The sequence below is a fragment of the Silurus meridionalis genome, chromosome 2 (assembly GCF_014805685.1).
Source record: "Silurus meridionalis isolate SWU-2019-XX chromosome 2, ASM1480568v1, whole genome shotgun sequence".
Classification (NCBI taxonomy): Eukaryota; Metazoa; Chordata; class Actinopteri; order Siluriformes; family Siluridae; genus Silurus; species Silurus meridionalis.
The window spans coordinates 14,473,170-14,489,537 of record NC_060885.1 but is presented as its reverse complement, the minus strand read 5'-3'; the positions used below and the strand labels follow the sequence as shown (position 1 = coordinate 14,489,537).

The window sequence follows — 16,368 nt, the reverse complement described above, 5'->3', positions numbered from 1 at the left end:
AGTTCTATGAATGGCGAGTTTGTTGTGCATTTCTTTGATAAACTGATACTGGCTTCACAAGTCCATCGCTGCTTTTTTTATTTTATTTTATTTTTTTGCTTGTCACGCCTCTGGACTGGTTTGACAGAGGAGCCATTTACTCAGTCTGTGCTGTCAGTCACTCAGCTTTCGCCAAACATGTGAAGCCAATGATGACAGTTTCCCAATGACTTCAGGGTCACACTGAGATGAAGTCATGACTCCTGCCTGTCTTTTTTCACTTGCTTTTATTCTAACCAACTAAATTAACACACTAATGCCACGTGTATCAACTCAACAAGTCAACTGCACGTCTTGAACTCTTTCTTCAGTTTGTTTTGGAAGACACGTGTGAGCATGAATCTCATGGTTTGAACATCCAGCTGGGTATACACTGTTGTCCTTGTCTTTTTTCCATAGCGTTAGAAGATTGTCTATGTTTACTAGTATTGTGTTACTAATTTCATATTTGGCATGATGCAGGAATGGAATCGCAGTGGATGAAATCTTTGATTAACACTTTGTTCTGTTGAATCCTTTTGTAAACAGAGCACTGCAGCTTAACAGTATACAATTAATAATTGATAACTGTTTCAATGATTAAATGGTTCTAAATCTACTGCTCATGTGGTTATATATTATCTAATCAGACATTTTTCACTTAGGTAGCATGATCCATCCTGACTCCTGCCTCTTTTTAAAATCAGGTCTTGTTTCTCCTTAGGGTAATGATATTATTGCAGCAGCTAAGCGAATGGCCTTGCTGATGGCTGAGATGTCACGTCTGGTGCGTGGAGGCAGCGGCAACAAGCGTGCACTGATCCAGTGTGCTAAAGACATCGCCAAGGCCTCAGATGAGGTCACACGGCTGGCTAAAGAGGTGGCTAAGCAGTGTACTGACAAACGCATTCGTACCAACCTACTGCAGGTCAGTGCAGACACATCTCTACAGACTTCTGATCAATTATTATATGTAAATTCTTCCTCTTCTAGTTATATATTTATCATTATTTATAGAGCACAATGACATTGTAAGCTCACTAGGAAGATTTGCTAGAGACAAGACAGATATTTTAATTATTAGAAAGTATTCAATAGTCTTCTTAATAACCAGGAAAAGTATATTCAGACAAATATAGTAGGCTGAATTGCTAACACTTTCTAAGAAACCTATATTTATCTTAAATCATTATATCATTTTTAGAATTCTTTGTTGCCAATGATTTACAATTGCTGCATTTTTGTCATGTTTTTGTAATTGATAATAATGAATATTACAGTATGCTGTGCAGTACAGTTTAAAGACAGTAATAATCAGTAAGGACCATTCATAGCAAATAATCACAAGTGATGATAGTTATAATTGACTTTAATGGAAATTCGCACAATATATGGGCAAAAGTTTGTTGACAAATGACCATAAGATTCGTATGTGCTTTTGAACATCCCGTTCCACATTTAGTGCCTATGTGCTGTTATAATAACCTCCACTCTTTTCTGGGAAGATGTTCCAATAGATTTTGGGTTGTGCTTATGTATTGATGTAGGGTTGAGGAGGCCTGGGGTGCAGTCAGCATTCCAGTTCATCTCAAAGCTGTTCAATGGGGTTAAGGTCAGATAGGCTCCATAGCAGATCTCAAGATCTTCCACGCTAACCCGTCTAAATCATATGTTCATGGAGCTTGCTTTATACACAAGGGCTTTGGCATACTGGAGAAGGTTTTGGTCTCATATTTTAAGTAAAGTGGAAAATTTAATGCTACGCCATTCAAACTTTTTGTTAACAGTTTAGGGAAAAAAGACACATGGTTGGACATGTCAGGTGTCCACAAATTTCTATAATGTATATAGATAAACTTTCTTTCAGCTTCTCCCGTTAGGGGTCGCCACAGCGGACCATCCGCATGTTTGATTTGGCACGTTTTTACGCTGGATGCCCTTCCTAACGCAACCCTCCCCATTTATCCGGGCTTGGGACCGGCACTAAGGCTTGTGCAACCCAAATGGCTGGGGTTGGTTCCCTGAATAGGGATCGAACCCGGGCCGCAGCGGTGAGAGCCTAGCATCCTAACCACTAGACCACCAGGGAACCTATAGATTTAGATATATATAATGGATATAAATGTACAGTACATAGAAGAACCAGTTGGCATTGGTATCCCTCAGCCCCTTACTGCATGTGCTTTGTGTATCAGGTGTGTGAGCGGATCCCTACCATCAGCACTCAGTTGAAGATTCTGTCCACGGTGAAGGCTACTATGCTGGGACGCACTAACATCAGCGAGGAAGAATCCGAGCAGGTGAGGCATAAGCCAGATATTGCATTTCGTTTTTTAAAATACTGCTCCGGCTGCATTCAGTTAAAAACTGATCACATGGTTGTGCTCCATAAAGGCTACTGAGATGCTGGTCCACAACGCACAGAACCTGATGCAGTCAGTGAAGGAGACGGTGAGAGAGGCTGAGGCAGCCTCCATTAAAATCCGTACAGATGCAGGCTTCACTCTACGCTGGGTCCGAAAGACCCCCTGGTACCAGTAAACCACCGGTTCCTTTCTTCATGTTCTTAGTCTTGCCTTTTAGAACACTAAGACTAGTGGCCTAAAGGGGTGTGAAACTGAAAGGACATGCTACGCTGATGGACACTGATCATAATCATTATGAGCTCATGCCTCACTCTTTTTGCTTTGTGAAGGAATTCTTATTTTTTTGTGGTTATGTTTCTTAAGGTTTGCGTTTGTCCCTTTATCTCTCACTATGTTTAAAAATTAGGACTATATAGGATGAAGATTTTTTTAAATATATATTTTTGGTATGTTGGGTTTTCAGAATTGATCCAAATTTCAGGTATATATATATTTTTTGCATGAAGAATTTTTTTTTTTCTATTTTGTATCGAAGGACTTTGGGTCAACCCAGTAAATGCCTCTCGCACGAGGTTATATGGTTTTCATATTGAGAGTGTATATATTTATATTTCTTAATGCTGTCGACACCTGATTACTAATTATACATTTCAGTCAATGAAAAGAGTTCACTTACACACTCGGGCTGATTGTATGAGGTATTCATTCACCTATTAATGAAGCTTTGTTATTTAGCGTATATTCACAGAAAGAAGGATATGAATGATGCAACGATTATATATATATATATATATATATATATATATATATATATATATATATATATATATATATTTTTGCTGGTTGCCTCACATATTGACGCCAAAGATTCTGGTATAGTTCTATAATCTTAACACTTGTCTGTTAAAATAAATATAACTTTAATGTATTTGAGTTTTACTGAACTTGAACTTGGGTTTGGGTCATGTTAAAATAACGTCACTCAGCGCTCACCACTTTAAATCAAACCAAATCAAATTTTATTTGTCACATACACATACATACAGATACATACTTGTGCGTGTGTGTTTGTGTGTGTTTACTAATCAGTGTAGAAAATGATTGTGAAATGGTTTAGAATGCTAAAATGAATCTCTAATGCACAATCCACACGACAGTTAATCTGTTATTTTTGGTCCACATCAGATAAATATCAGCGTCGGTATTATTGAGCAAAAGAATTGAAATAATCTGTACTCTTGACCTGGCTCTGTGTGGTTAACATCACTAAGTTCAAATTGATTTTAATTTTATACATAACTACCTCTATATTTCTATATAAAGAAGTATAAATGTAAAGCTATTAAAAAAATGCAGCCTATCACACAATACAGGTGTTTGGACAAAGGTGCTTAAGCAGCTGTTCTTCATTTATACATTTTTTTGCTGAATGAACAAAAAAAATGTAAAAGCCAGAATACTCGTTCATTCAGTTGTTCAAAATATACACCATGCCAATCTATTAACATAGTCCCTAAAATCAGATTTTTATAATGATTTAATCAATCTACTATAATTTATGATCATCAGGATCACTTCTGTTAGAAATGCTAAGTAATAAATAATAATAATAAAAACAATGGGACTATGCCACGTGACAAAATCCGCCCTAAGAAAGTCCTTTATTATAACAAGAAGCCCCGAAGTGTTTTGTTTGTTCTTATACCACACAATTTGCTAATTAATAAAGCTTTTTTTATACATTTAAAGTTACATTAGATGTTGCACGAGAAAAGTTAGTTCTTATATCACTGATTATTTTGATAATTGTTACAGCCAACTTTTTTCTTGAACAACAAAAGAAGACTTTCCACATTACTGAGAAAAAGCACAAAGATTCACACACTGCAGAAAACCAACTTACTGCTTTAACGCAGTTAAGACTCCTTCCAGAAAGCTGTAAAAGATCAGCAATTCTAATCAGGCTTTGAGTAGGTCACTTATCCACCATACAGGTTCCTAAAAGAGCGATTGCTGTAGAAACTATAATATTTGAATGAGCACATTAATTGAAACTACTATCAGAGCTGTAAAATATGACGCATTCGGACCAATCAGCGTTGCGTTAAAATTATTATTATAGTTGAACTCAAGTCAACTGAAAAGTGATCTAGTTTAAAATGAATGCTCGACCTTGTTTACACAGCTGATGGACTTTGGACTGATACTGCTGTTCCTATGATGCTTTTGTGTATGCTGCTTTTTTCCCCCACTACCATTACATTTCTTACTGATCAACAAGATCTAAAAATGTTAATTTTTTGGGGGGAAAAGCCTTGAGTTTTTGTTCGAACCCCAAATCCAAAACTGAGGCGCCCTTTTGAATGTGTTTGGAAAACATAGGTAAGGATTCTATAAGACACAGGTGGCTTGTTCACACATGAAGAGGAAGATGCACTGCCTAGATATTACACTTATTTCTAGAATAAGTTTCGAGAACATGATCGGTGCCTCATTGCGAGTGTTTACACGGTTACATTTTGTATGTTTGTAATAGCATGTTTCAGCTCAAGATACGATGTATGAATGTATAGATGACACTACTGTTGGTTTGGGTTTTAGTGTCCCCTGCTGTGCCTCTGATTAATAAAATCATTCTTGACTTGAACGTTTAATTTAAACACCTGCAGTTATTGAATGTAGTGTGGTTTTTAAATACTACAAACGTAGACGTGTAACCAATGAATTCATTTCTTCCCTTGTATTTCTTAGAATTATTTATATATACACATACACCGTACATATTTACACAGGCGCACACCTCAGCCATTTTACATAATATTTACATGTAAATATGCTACAAATCTAGAATACATACCACATAGCAAATAAAAAAATATATAAAAGAAAGAGAAGGAAAAAAAAAAAAACACACAAGACAGAATTTCACAAAATGTTTATAAAGGTCAAGGCATTAGGTTTATATACATATTTTTCAAATGCAAATTTTTACTTTCAAACCTTGCAAAGTGACCTGTCCCTCAGAATGTGCAAAACTCTGAGTGATTTTTATACCTGGCACATTTGCAGTGCTGATTACCTACTACCATAGCACCTCAAAGTGACGATTCTCGATTAGTATTTGCAGCAAACTATCTATTCCAGTCCCTTAGCAATTTATACACTTTGCACATGAAACAAGAACAAGGTTCTGAATTCTAACATATCAGTTGTTCTTTACTCCTTAGTACAAACCCAGGATATTTGATGCATGTAGTGTTCTTGAGTAACAGCACTGTACCCAAAACTTTGCTAAGTTTTCAAGTTTTTTATTTTCTTTTAAAAGGCCACTTAAAATTTGTGCATTGTACTAAAGTTAAGGTACATAAATATTAAACGGCTTGGCAAAGGCTTGTGTTAAAATAAGCACACATGAAATATGAGAAATACACTAAACAGAGTATTGGGATACTTGACATTTCCAGCCATATGTGGTTCTTCCCCAAACTGTTACCACAATGTTGGAGGCACACATTCTATATGATGTCTTTTTATGATTTGGTAGCATGAAATCTTCCTTTCACTTAGAAGCTAGGAACTAGAAGACCCAAACCTGTTTGTAGTATTCCCTCTGTGCACAAAGCAAGTTCCATGAAGATAAGGTTTACATATGTTGCAGTGGACATCTATAGAGCTCTGAAGTCATCCCTACTGAACACCTTTGAGATAAACTGGAACACTGACTGCACCCCAGGCCTCCTCACCCTACATAAGTACCTGCCTTTACTAATGCCCTTGTGGCTGAATGAGCACAAATCTCCACAACCACACTCCAAAATCTATTGGAACATCTTCCCTGAAGAGTGGATATTATTAGAATAGCAAATGGGGACTAAATGTGGAATGGGATGTTTAAAAAGCACATACAAATTTTATGGTTAGGTGTCCACAAACTTTTGTCTATATACTGTAGCTCCACCATTACTGAAGCAGGGTTAGAGAGTTTGATCAAGTGAAAATATCCTCCTTCACTGGCACACTCAGACAGAAACATGAAAACACTGACAAAAAACTAAAGCTGTGTGAAACTTTAACTCTGGCTAAAGCAGAACTCTCTGATATGAAGACTTGAACTATTCGACCTTGTAAATATATTATTATTATTAAGCACATCATTACAAAAAAAAGGAATGCTCCGTGTCAAAAAGTAAAGAATTTCACGTAAGGCTTTTGCAAAAACAATTTCTCGCCCAATCTTTAATCCACCACCCACCACTCTGACCCGAACAATAACACGTTTCCAATAAGAAGTCATTCAGGCGTGATTGTAAAATATGATTTGTCACAGATAAGAGTGCATTGTTGGCATGTTTATGATGTTTTGTGATCATATTTACAGACAGCTTCATGTTCTAACCTGGAACTTTCCAGCTTTGGTTATATATTTAACACCTTTAAATGGTTTGTATTTCTCTCCATACATGTCCAGTCGATTCACTTTCAGTCCTGTAAGTAAAGACCACAAATGATTACAAATGTGTACAAGCAAATACTATCCAAAATACTAAAATATAGATTATTCAAACTGTTGTATTTGATGACTCACTCACACACTCACTCACACACTCACACACTCACACACTCACACACTCACACACTCACACACTCACACACTCACACACTCACACACTCACACACTCACACACTCAGGCCAAGAGGAAAAAAAATGTGCTGGTATGCGAAAACCCTATACATGGTCAAATTCTGACATTTTCTACTTACAATAAACGAATATAACATTTTGTTTTGTAAGATTCTCAATCTGTACTAAACATCCAGCATTTTAAACTCTAGCTGCACACAAAAGTAAAACGTGAAAAGGCAATGCATAAATAAAAAGGGGAGGATGGAGGCGGTCCCAAGCCCGGATAAATGGGGAGGGTTGTGTTAGGAAGGGCAGTAAAACGTGCCAAATCGAATATGCAGATCACGAATCAGAATTTCATACGGGATTGGTCGAGACCCGGGTTACCAACAACCGTCACAGGTATCGTTAGCCAACAGGGTACAGGTGGAAATCGGGCTACTGTTGGACGAAGGAAGAGAAGGAGAGGAGAAAGACGTCTACAGAGACAGCAGGAAAAGAAGAAGTGTAGGAGAGAGGAGGTTAGGGTTGGTACTTTAAATGTTGGTACTATGACTGGTAAAGGGAGAGATAGCTGATATGATGGAGAGGAGAAAGGTAGATATGTTGTGTGTTCAGGAGACCAAGTGGAAAGGGAGTAAGGCCAGGAACATTGGAGGTGGGTTTAAACTGTTCTATCATGGTGTAGATGGAAAGAGAAATGGTGTGGGGGTTATTCTGAAGGAAGAGTACAGTAAGAGTGTAGGTGAAGAGAGTTTCTTATAGGGTGATGTGACGTGAAGCTGGACGTTAAAAGGGTGATGATAAATGTTATCAGTGCTTATCCTCCACAAGTGTGTTGTGAGATGGAGGAGAAGGAAACATTCTGGAGTGAGTTAGATGAAGTGGTAGAAGGTGAACCTGGGAATGAACGATTGGTAATTGGGGCAGACTTTAATGGTCATGTAGGTGAAGGGAACAGAGGTGATGAGGAGGTGATGGGTAGGTATGGTCTTAAGGAGAGATATGTGGAAGGGCAGATGGTGGTAGATTTGGCTAAAAAGATGGAAATGGCAGTGGTGAACACTAATTTTAAGAAGAAGGAGGATCATAGGGTGACGTATAAGAGTGGAGGAAGGTGCACACAGGTGGACTATGTTCTATGTAGGAGATGCAACCTGAAGGAAATTGGAAACTAAGGTGTTGGTGGGGGACAGTGTAGCTAGACAGCATCTGATAGTGGTCTGTAGGATGGTTTTGAAGGTGAAGAAGAATAGGAGGAGAGTGAGGATTAAAAGAAAAATAAGATGGTGGAAACTAAAGGAGGAAGACTTTAGTATGAGATTCAGGGAAGAGGTCAGACAGAGGCTCGGTGTTGATAAAGAGGTGCTGGATGATTGGGCAACTACTGCAGATGTGATAAGGGAGAAAGCTAGAAAGGTACTTGGTGTGACATCTAGAAATAGAAAGAAAGACAAAGAGACGTAGTGGTGGAATGAGGAAGTGCAGGAAAGCATAAGGAGAAAGAGGTTGGCAAAAAAGAATTGGGATTGACAGAGTGATAAGAAAAGTAGACAGGAGTACAAGGAGATGCGGAGCCAAGTGGCAGTACAATGTGATGTGGTGAAAGCCAAGGAAAAGGCATATTAGCAGCAGTATTAGAAGTTGGACATTAAGGAAGGAGAAATTGATTTATACCGATTGGCCAGGCAGAGGGAACGAGCTGGGAAGGATGTACTGCAAGTTAGCGTAATAAAGGATGAGATGGAAATGTGTTGACTAGTGAGGAGAGTGTGTTGAGAAGATGGAGGGAGTATTTTAAGCAGCTGATGAACAAGGTAAATGAGAGACAGAGAAGGTTGGATGGTATGGAGATGGTGAAGCATGAAGTAGATAGAATTAGTTAAGAGGATGAAGAGTGGAAAGTTGCTTGGACCAGATGACATACCAGTAGAAGCGTGGAGATGTTTAGGAGAGATGGCAGTGGAATTTTTAACAAGATTGTTCAACAAGATTTTGGCAGGTGAGAGGATGCCTGAGGAATGGAGAAAGAGTGTGCTGGTACCGATCTTTAAGAATAAGGGAGATGTGCAGACCTGCAGTAACTTCAGGGGAATAAAGTTAATCAGTTACACCATGAAGTTATGGGAAAGAGTAGTGGAAGCCAGGCTGAGAGAAGAGGTGACCATCTGTGAGCAATACACCACAGATCACTTATTTGCTTTGAGAATGTTGATGGAGAAGTATGGAGAAGGTCAGAAGGAGTTGCATTGTGTGTTTGTGGATTTAGAGAAAGCGTATGACAGATTGCTGAGAGAGGAGTTGTGGTATTGTATGAGGAAGACAATAGGTGTGGCAGAGAAGTATGTGAGGGTGGTGCAGGACATGTATGAGGACAGTGTGACAGCAGTGAAGTGTGAAGTGGATGATGTGGACATGTGCAGATGAGGGACATGGGTTATATCGATGGGAAAATGCTGAGGATGGAGCCACCAGAAAGAGGAAGGCCAAGGAGGAAGCTTATGGATGTGGTGAGGAAAGACATGCAGGCAGTGGGTGTGAAAGAGGCAGATGTAGAGGACAGGGGGGTATGGAGATCCGCTGTGGCGACCCCTAATGGGAGAAGCCGAAAGAAGAAGAAGAAGAAGAAGAAGATACTAAACGTAGCGCATGAACACAAAATATTCTTGTATATGTTTTAAAGAAATTATAGTGATTTACATTTTAGGACACCAAACAGAACTTTTGCTATGTTTCCAACCAGAGGGATTTAATTGATTTGAGACTTGGCACATCAGCAAAACTAATGTTTAGTAATTAAAAATTATTTAAAGAAAGGTTTGAATTTCACCTCTTTTATATTTATATATCTAATAAAAATGGTCTAACAGTAGCGTACGCTGCATTAATCGCATGCTAATTAAATTTGGGCTGTTAAGATTAATTAAGATTAATTTGCGTTACACATTAATTTTGATAGCCCTTATATATATATATATATACACATACACACACACATACATACATATACACACATATACAGTACAGACCAAAAGTTTGGACACACCTTCTCATTCAAAGAGTTTTCTTTATTTTCATGACTATGAAAATTGTAGAGTCACACTGAAGGCATCAAGGGCTATTTGACCAAGAAGGAGAGTGATGGGGCCAACAAGTGCCAAGCATCTCTCGGGGAACTCCTTCAAGACTGTTGGAAGACCATTTCAGGTGACTACCTCTTGAAGCTCATCAAGAGAATGCCAAGAGTGTGCAAAGCAGTAATCAAAGCAAAAGGTGGCTACTTTGAAGAACCTAGAATATGACATTTTTCAGTTGTTTCACACTTTTTTGTTATGTATATAATTCCATATATAATTCCACGTGTTAATTCATAGTTTTGATGCCTTCAGTGTGAATCTACAATTTTCATAGTCATGAAAATAAAGAAAACTCTTTGAATGAGAAGGTGTGTCCAAACTTTTGGTCTGTACTGTATGTATTTATATATATATATATATATATTTATTATATATATATATATATATATATATATATATATATATATATATATATATATATATATATACATACAGTACAGACCAAAAGTTTATATATATATATATGTGTGTGTGTGTGTGTGTGTTTATAATGAGGACAGTTGAATGCAGCTTTCACACAAACAGGAACACTTAAATCTAGGTTAACTGCATTAACTTTGAATAATCAGCAACACTTTGGTGTAAAAAAATAAATAAAAATAACCCCAACAAAAAAACAACTTGGCCCATTTTTTACCCAGAGTGCATCAAGCGGAAAAAACAAAAAACACATACCCCTCCCCCCAAAAAACCCCCTTCATTTCCTAAATGTAACTAAATAAATAAATAATATGAAAATCATAACAGCCATATGGCTGCTGGGACCACCTGCTCTCCTCCCTTACCTGAGATAGCTAACTGCTGAATCTTGAACTGAATGTTCAGGCTGGGATTTTCCTCTGGCTTTGGAGCTCCTGACTGCAAGCTCAGACTTCCTTTTAAATTTGGCAGCTTTTGTTGGTTCAGTTTGCCGATGTCCCACATCAAAGTCTACAGCACAGAAAGAGATGTTTGTTTAAATCCATGGAGAAGTTTTACGATACTACTGCCAGTACTATATGCTGAATAACACACTAAAATTAGTAATACCCAAAAGTCTCCATAGAAAGAAATCGAACGTTTCAGCGAAATGTCTTCCAAAATTGTCCATAAAGTTTACATTATATATTTATTCAGATATAAGAATATTTATTTAAGATTTAAGACTCTGAAATCATTCTCATTAGCTGGATTATAGAAAATGTTTTGTGAATAAAGTTCCATTTTGCTCACTTTGATTGTGTGTAGAATTTCGGATATATCTAAAAGATTAGCTTATATCTGTATAGCAGCCTGGGAAATCCCTTCATATGGTTGAATATTGCTTTCCACATTTCTACTGTAGATAGGAAGTTAACTCTGTGCTTCACCTTAGTGACCGGGTCATAGTTGTATGTGCCCTGAGTCGCTGTAAGATTGGCACTCAGGACCACTTTGGGCATGGTAATCGTGACTCCCACACACTCAACAGTCTTCCCCATGGTCTGCTTCGGACCCACTGTGATGTCCAGCCTCCCAGAGGATCCGGTCTCAAAGAAACTGATATTCTGCTTCACATACACAGGAATTGCTACGAGACTATAAGAGAAAAAATAAGTCACCCATTTATTTCACCAAAAAAGCATTTGATCATTACATTGGAGAATGATGCTTCTTACTTTTGCGCAGCCACATGATAAGAAATAAGTCGGAAATTTCCGTCAGGGGGGATGAAAGAGAGAACCCTCTCAGACTCCCATTTCTTAAAGCGGACACATGGGTGAAAGCTCACGTCATCCAGGAGTCTGGGGTTCTGCAAAGGGAAACATGTTCAACTGCATATCCTGCTTTTTGATTCAGTAGGATAGAGCCACAGGAAATACCGCAAGAGCAGACGTGGACAAATGACATTTATTAGCTCCTCCACCAGGCACTCAGGAACTCGGCTCCATCTGTTGGTTGCCTGGAAACCCAATTGACTAACATAATGTAATAACGTGTTGTGAGCTGGTGACATGCATTAATCCGGGCTGGGGGAACAAACAGGTTATGTACTTGCAAGAAATGGATGACTTGGCAGTCACACCATCATTCTCTCCTGATAAAGGACATGAAGTGGTATACTGTGTTGCAAAGTCCTACTTGACAAAAAAGTCAGTGGTGGGTTGTGAAAATATCACTTGAGTCTAATCAGTGTGACAGGACAGTATCATCAGGACTTGTATGGCACTTTATTTGTTTTTCATGAAAATGTATTCTGGAGATGTCGTCCGCCAGCCGTGTATCCTAAATAATCCACTTGGTTTAAAAAATAAATAAATAAATAAATAAATAATTCTCCTATCAGTCATATTGCTAATCTATTTAATAAAATTTGAAGGTAAAGTGTAAAGGTAAAGGCTGAAGTGCAACCTGATTGTCCCGGGCTACCGATAATATACTAATAATATCACATAATATACAACACAGCACTTACTATAAATGAAAGGGTTAGATCGGGCATTCCTGAGAGCTTCACACAGGCATCAATCACTCCCTGGATTTCAGCAAACACTGTTGTACCTGTAAGAAGAGACGGTGCATGCAAACTGTTTAGAATCGGGATATATTTTTAACATTTTACAATCTCAGGTTTCATTCGATTTTTCCTATTTCAACAATTATACCAGATTTATCCAGGATGGCATCAACCTCTTCCACCACATCGAAATAGGCCTCGTTGTTTGTGTATTTTACAGCAGCCCTCCTCCATGGGATAGTGGATAGCTGTCCAGTAGGGAGTGTGTCACCAACATTACTACTCCCTAACAGGAACACAAGGTATATAGAATATTAAATATAGACAATTTAGAAGCGAATGGTTTGAACTCCATATTTTTTACATAGTAATTGAAAAGGAAAATGGTGTGACTTGTATTTGTAAGGCAAACAGTACACAGGAATTAATTGCAGGTAGGAATTAAAGTTGAAAGTGGGGAAATGAAGCAAACGTCTGACCACAAGCACCATGGGAGTGATCTATCGCAGTGGTCCAAAACCCGCAATTGGTACCAGGCCGCACAGAAAGAATACATAACTTACATTATTTCCGTTTTATTTATCTGATTCTGAACGATGTTTTATTTTGGAAAATTACCGGATTCTCTCCGCCACATCTGTCTATGACTCACTCTTGATGCATGTTAAGATGCCTCGGTCACATGACTTGCCTCCATCCGCTACCTTCTGAAAGGGGCTCTGGCTGATAACACATAATACATTACCGCTAAACTGAAACCCCCAAGCGAGCAAAATGAACAAAAAACAACCCAGTGGATTCACGTTTATTATTAGATTTCGAAAATACCAGTTTTATGCCGGTCGAATCATTTTATTTTGTTGTATTTATCCGCCACACCTTAAAGGCCGGTCCGTGAAAATATCGTCCGACATTAAACCGGTCCGTGCCTCAAAAACTTTTGGGGACCGCTGCTCTAAAGAGTCACTGTATTTGTTACTGTAACATGTCATGATTCATTTGCACAGAATAGAGAAAAGGGCTTTATATATCAATAGTCTCACTGTCACAAATCTAACACTTCAGGTCACAAACATTGAAAATAAAGGATCAGCTGTCCACTGTAGTGTGCTTGTAGAGTAAACTTGCCTACACAGCATATGCACTGATCTTATTTGCCACCTGAATGTGAATGTTTACTCAGCTCACACAAGTGAGAAGTTTCCAAACTCTACAAATATGTCTGTAGCACTTTGAAGTTACATGTACAATGAACAAAGATTTGCTAAAAATCACCATTTTAATTCGGAAACATTAAAAATAACGTACATCGATACCAAGGAAACATTTTTTTCAAATGAAGACCCTACCTGTAATGCTGTTGACCACAGAGCGTAAAATATTTGGAGGTTTAATAAGTTCTTTCAGGATGTTGGATTCTGTTGCCAGAGGGAAGCCGTTATCCAGCATTTCTTCAAGGAGTTCATACACGATCACAACATTGTCCTTAATAGTAGTCTCTGAGCATTCACCAAAGTAATCCTGCATAAAGTTTAACAGGTTTAGCGTCCTTATTACATTGTAAACAGGCAATTCTTATACAAAAATAATTATTTGAACTGCAGACTGTTTATTTAAATTTTTTTACCTGAAACGTCTCAGCAACCCGATGAAGAAACTCTATAACAAACAGAGGGGGTACTTCTGCCTGGATGATGGAAACGAAAAAGATTTTCTCGCGGTAGATATTAATGAGGTAGTGATGAGGCGTGCAGAGCACAGGTGGCACGTTATCCGGTTCCCCTGCCTTTGCCGCGCTTCAAAGAAGTAATCGCAGACAGAGCGGCTTATCACACTCTTCCAGTGTTTCTCCAGGAATATGTCGCCAGTGCTGTTAATCAGGAACAAGCTGTGAATCATGTTGGGCCCTGTGGGGATGAAAAATACTGAGGATTAGCTATACTATGTATACATTTACATACAAAATCTTTAAAGCAAATTTTATACAAGATCATGCTAAAATATAGCTTTCGTTCAACCGTCCCAAAGCCTAAATCCTCTATTTGCCACAATTTTGCAAACATGATCCATTTCTCCAATTTAGACAATGCTATATTTTCTAAATGCATTGCAAAATATTTGGGAAACGTAATGTTTTGTTCGACAACGTGTTCGTTAGCGCAGAGAGGATCGTTGCCTCTGTACAGCTCCAGCCTCACTTTTTAAATCCCGAGTCAGATTACTGTGTAAATTTTTGACCTTCCTCCGAGTTGTCTGGTTTCCTCCTAGGTGTCAGTAAGTGTCAAAATGCATTGCGTTCCATCCAGAGTGCCTCAAGCAATGCATTCCTGAGTCTGGCTCCAGAATTACCACAACCCTGAGCAGGATAAAGCGGTAAATACAGACGAATGGATGTTATATGACTTTTGCAGGCTTTCAAGATTGTTTATGAACCTTGTGTCAATTTTAAGCCTGGGGTTTTAGTGTGATGTAAATTTGTTATCTATCTATCCATCCATCCATCGATCTATCTATCTAATAAATCTTCTAATAAATCTAATATATAATCTAATAAATAAATAAATAATCTAATAAATCTATCTAATAAATCTTCTATCTATCTATCTATCTATCTATCTATCTATCTATCTATCTATCTATCTAATCTTTAAAGTAGATGAAAGCTGGCAGAAACTGTTCATTTGCTTTAGGATTTGAAAATCTGAACATCAGAAACTAATCCAAATACCCAGTCAAAAATCTTCTACATATCTGAAAGCATCTGTATAAACACTGTGTAGAACATCTGTACATTTGCACATCACGTATTGTAAATGTATATTTTTATATATTTGTTTGTACATTTTTCTTGTGCCTTACACACATCCTACTATAATTTTATTTTACTTATTTTTTTTTTACTGCCAGAGCCTTAAGATAAATGTTATGTACATATATTTATATATTTATCTGCACTGTAGTACTGCACTGTAGTACTGCACTTCTGGAAGATGTTAACCTGTATTTGGTCTCTGTGTACCTGAACTATGCAATGACAGTAAAGTTGTACAAATTTATAAAGAAACAACGAATTAAAAAGTCCCAGAAATCCGAGCACAAACAGCCGCCTCTCACCGTGAACAGTGTAAAAGCCATGCCATGTTTCCCATTCACACGATATTAATATTACTATAACACTCATCAGTCACACCTAAGCAGCTCGTTACTCCTCTAACCAAATGAGTTCGCTGAAGCGGCTCGAGCTTAAAGTTGTCTGTTTTAATGCTACTTTCTTAACTGTTCGCTATCTGACAGTGACTAATAAAAGTGCTCTACGTTATACCAAAAAACCCCAGCGCACTTCTCAAGCACAGGAAATCCAACCTTTTACAATAAAATTACCTTTTTCCCCCCGAAACCCGTGACTAAAGTAACAGGAAAAAGTCTTCGCTGGCAATATGGCAGAAGTTACAGGACCCCGAAGGTTTGTTTATTGAGGTGCCCACAAAACTGCGGGTTCAAAAATATTTTTAATCACGTAACTAATAAAAACAACTTATATAAAATACATACAAAATGAATGTACTTGCCTCTGTATTTTACACTACTTTTCAAATCTGTTGTTTGAACAAAATAATTTAACATTAATATTATATATCTGATCCGGCAGTAATAGGGGAATCTATACTTCTCAACGTTCGCATGGTGCCGGTCCCTTGTTGGTTGGGTCTTAAATTAATTTCAAATTTACAAATAGTGCACTGCATA

General features: G+C 37.8%; 2 protein-coding genes across 3 annotated transcripts in view; one reads left to right on the top strand and one right to left on the bottom strand.

The window, feature by feature from the left end:
• The window catches only part of vcla (vinculin a), a 37,784-nt gene extending 32,753 nt beyond the window's left edge, over positions 1–5,031 (top strand). For both annotated transcript variants that reach the window (XM_046872697.1, XM_046872691.1), the window contains 3 exons: positions 743–946; positions 2,214–2,318; positions 2,413–5,031. In XM_046872697.1, coding sequence (XP_046728653.1) covers positions 743–946; positions 2,214–2,318; positions 2,413–2,559 — 456 coding nt within the window. In that variant the 3' untranslated portion in view covers positions 2,560–5,031. The remainder of the gene's footprint in view (positions 1–742; positions 947–2,213; positions 2,319–2,412) is intronic.
• A 1,560-nt stretch (positions 5,032–6,591) lies between these two features.
• On the bottom strand, positions 6,592–14,528 carry ap3m1 (adaptor related protein complex 3 subunit mu 1). The gene is given in 9 exon segments (XM_046837451.1): positions 6,592–6,869; positions 10,931–11,075; positions 11,495–11,702; positions 11,783–11,916; positions 12,580–12,665; positions 12,770–12,907; positions 13,971–14,142; positions 14,249–14,403; positions 14,406–14,528. Coding segments are annotated over 9 exon segments (1,254 nt in total). The 5' UTR covers positions 14,521–14,528; the 3' UTR covers positions 6,592–6,768.
• Between the last annotated feature and the right edge of the window lie 1,840 nt (positions 14,529–16,368).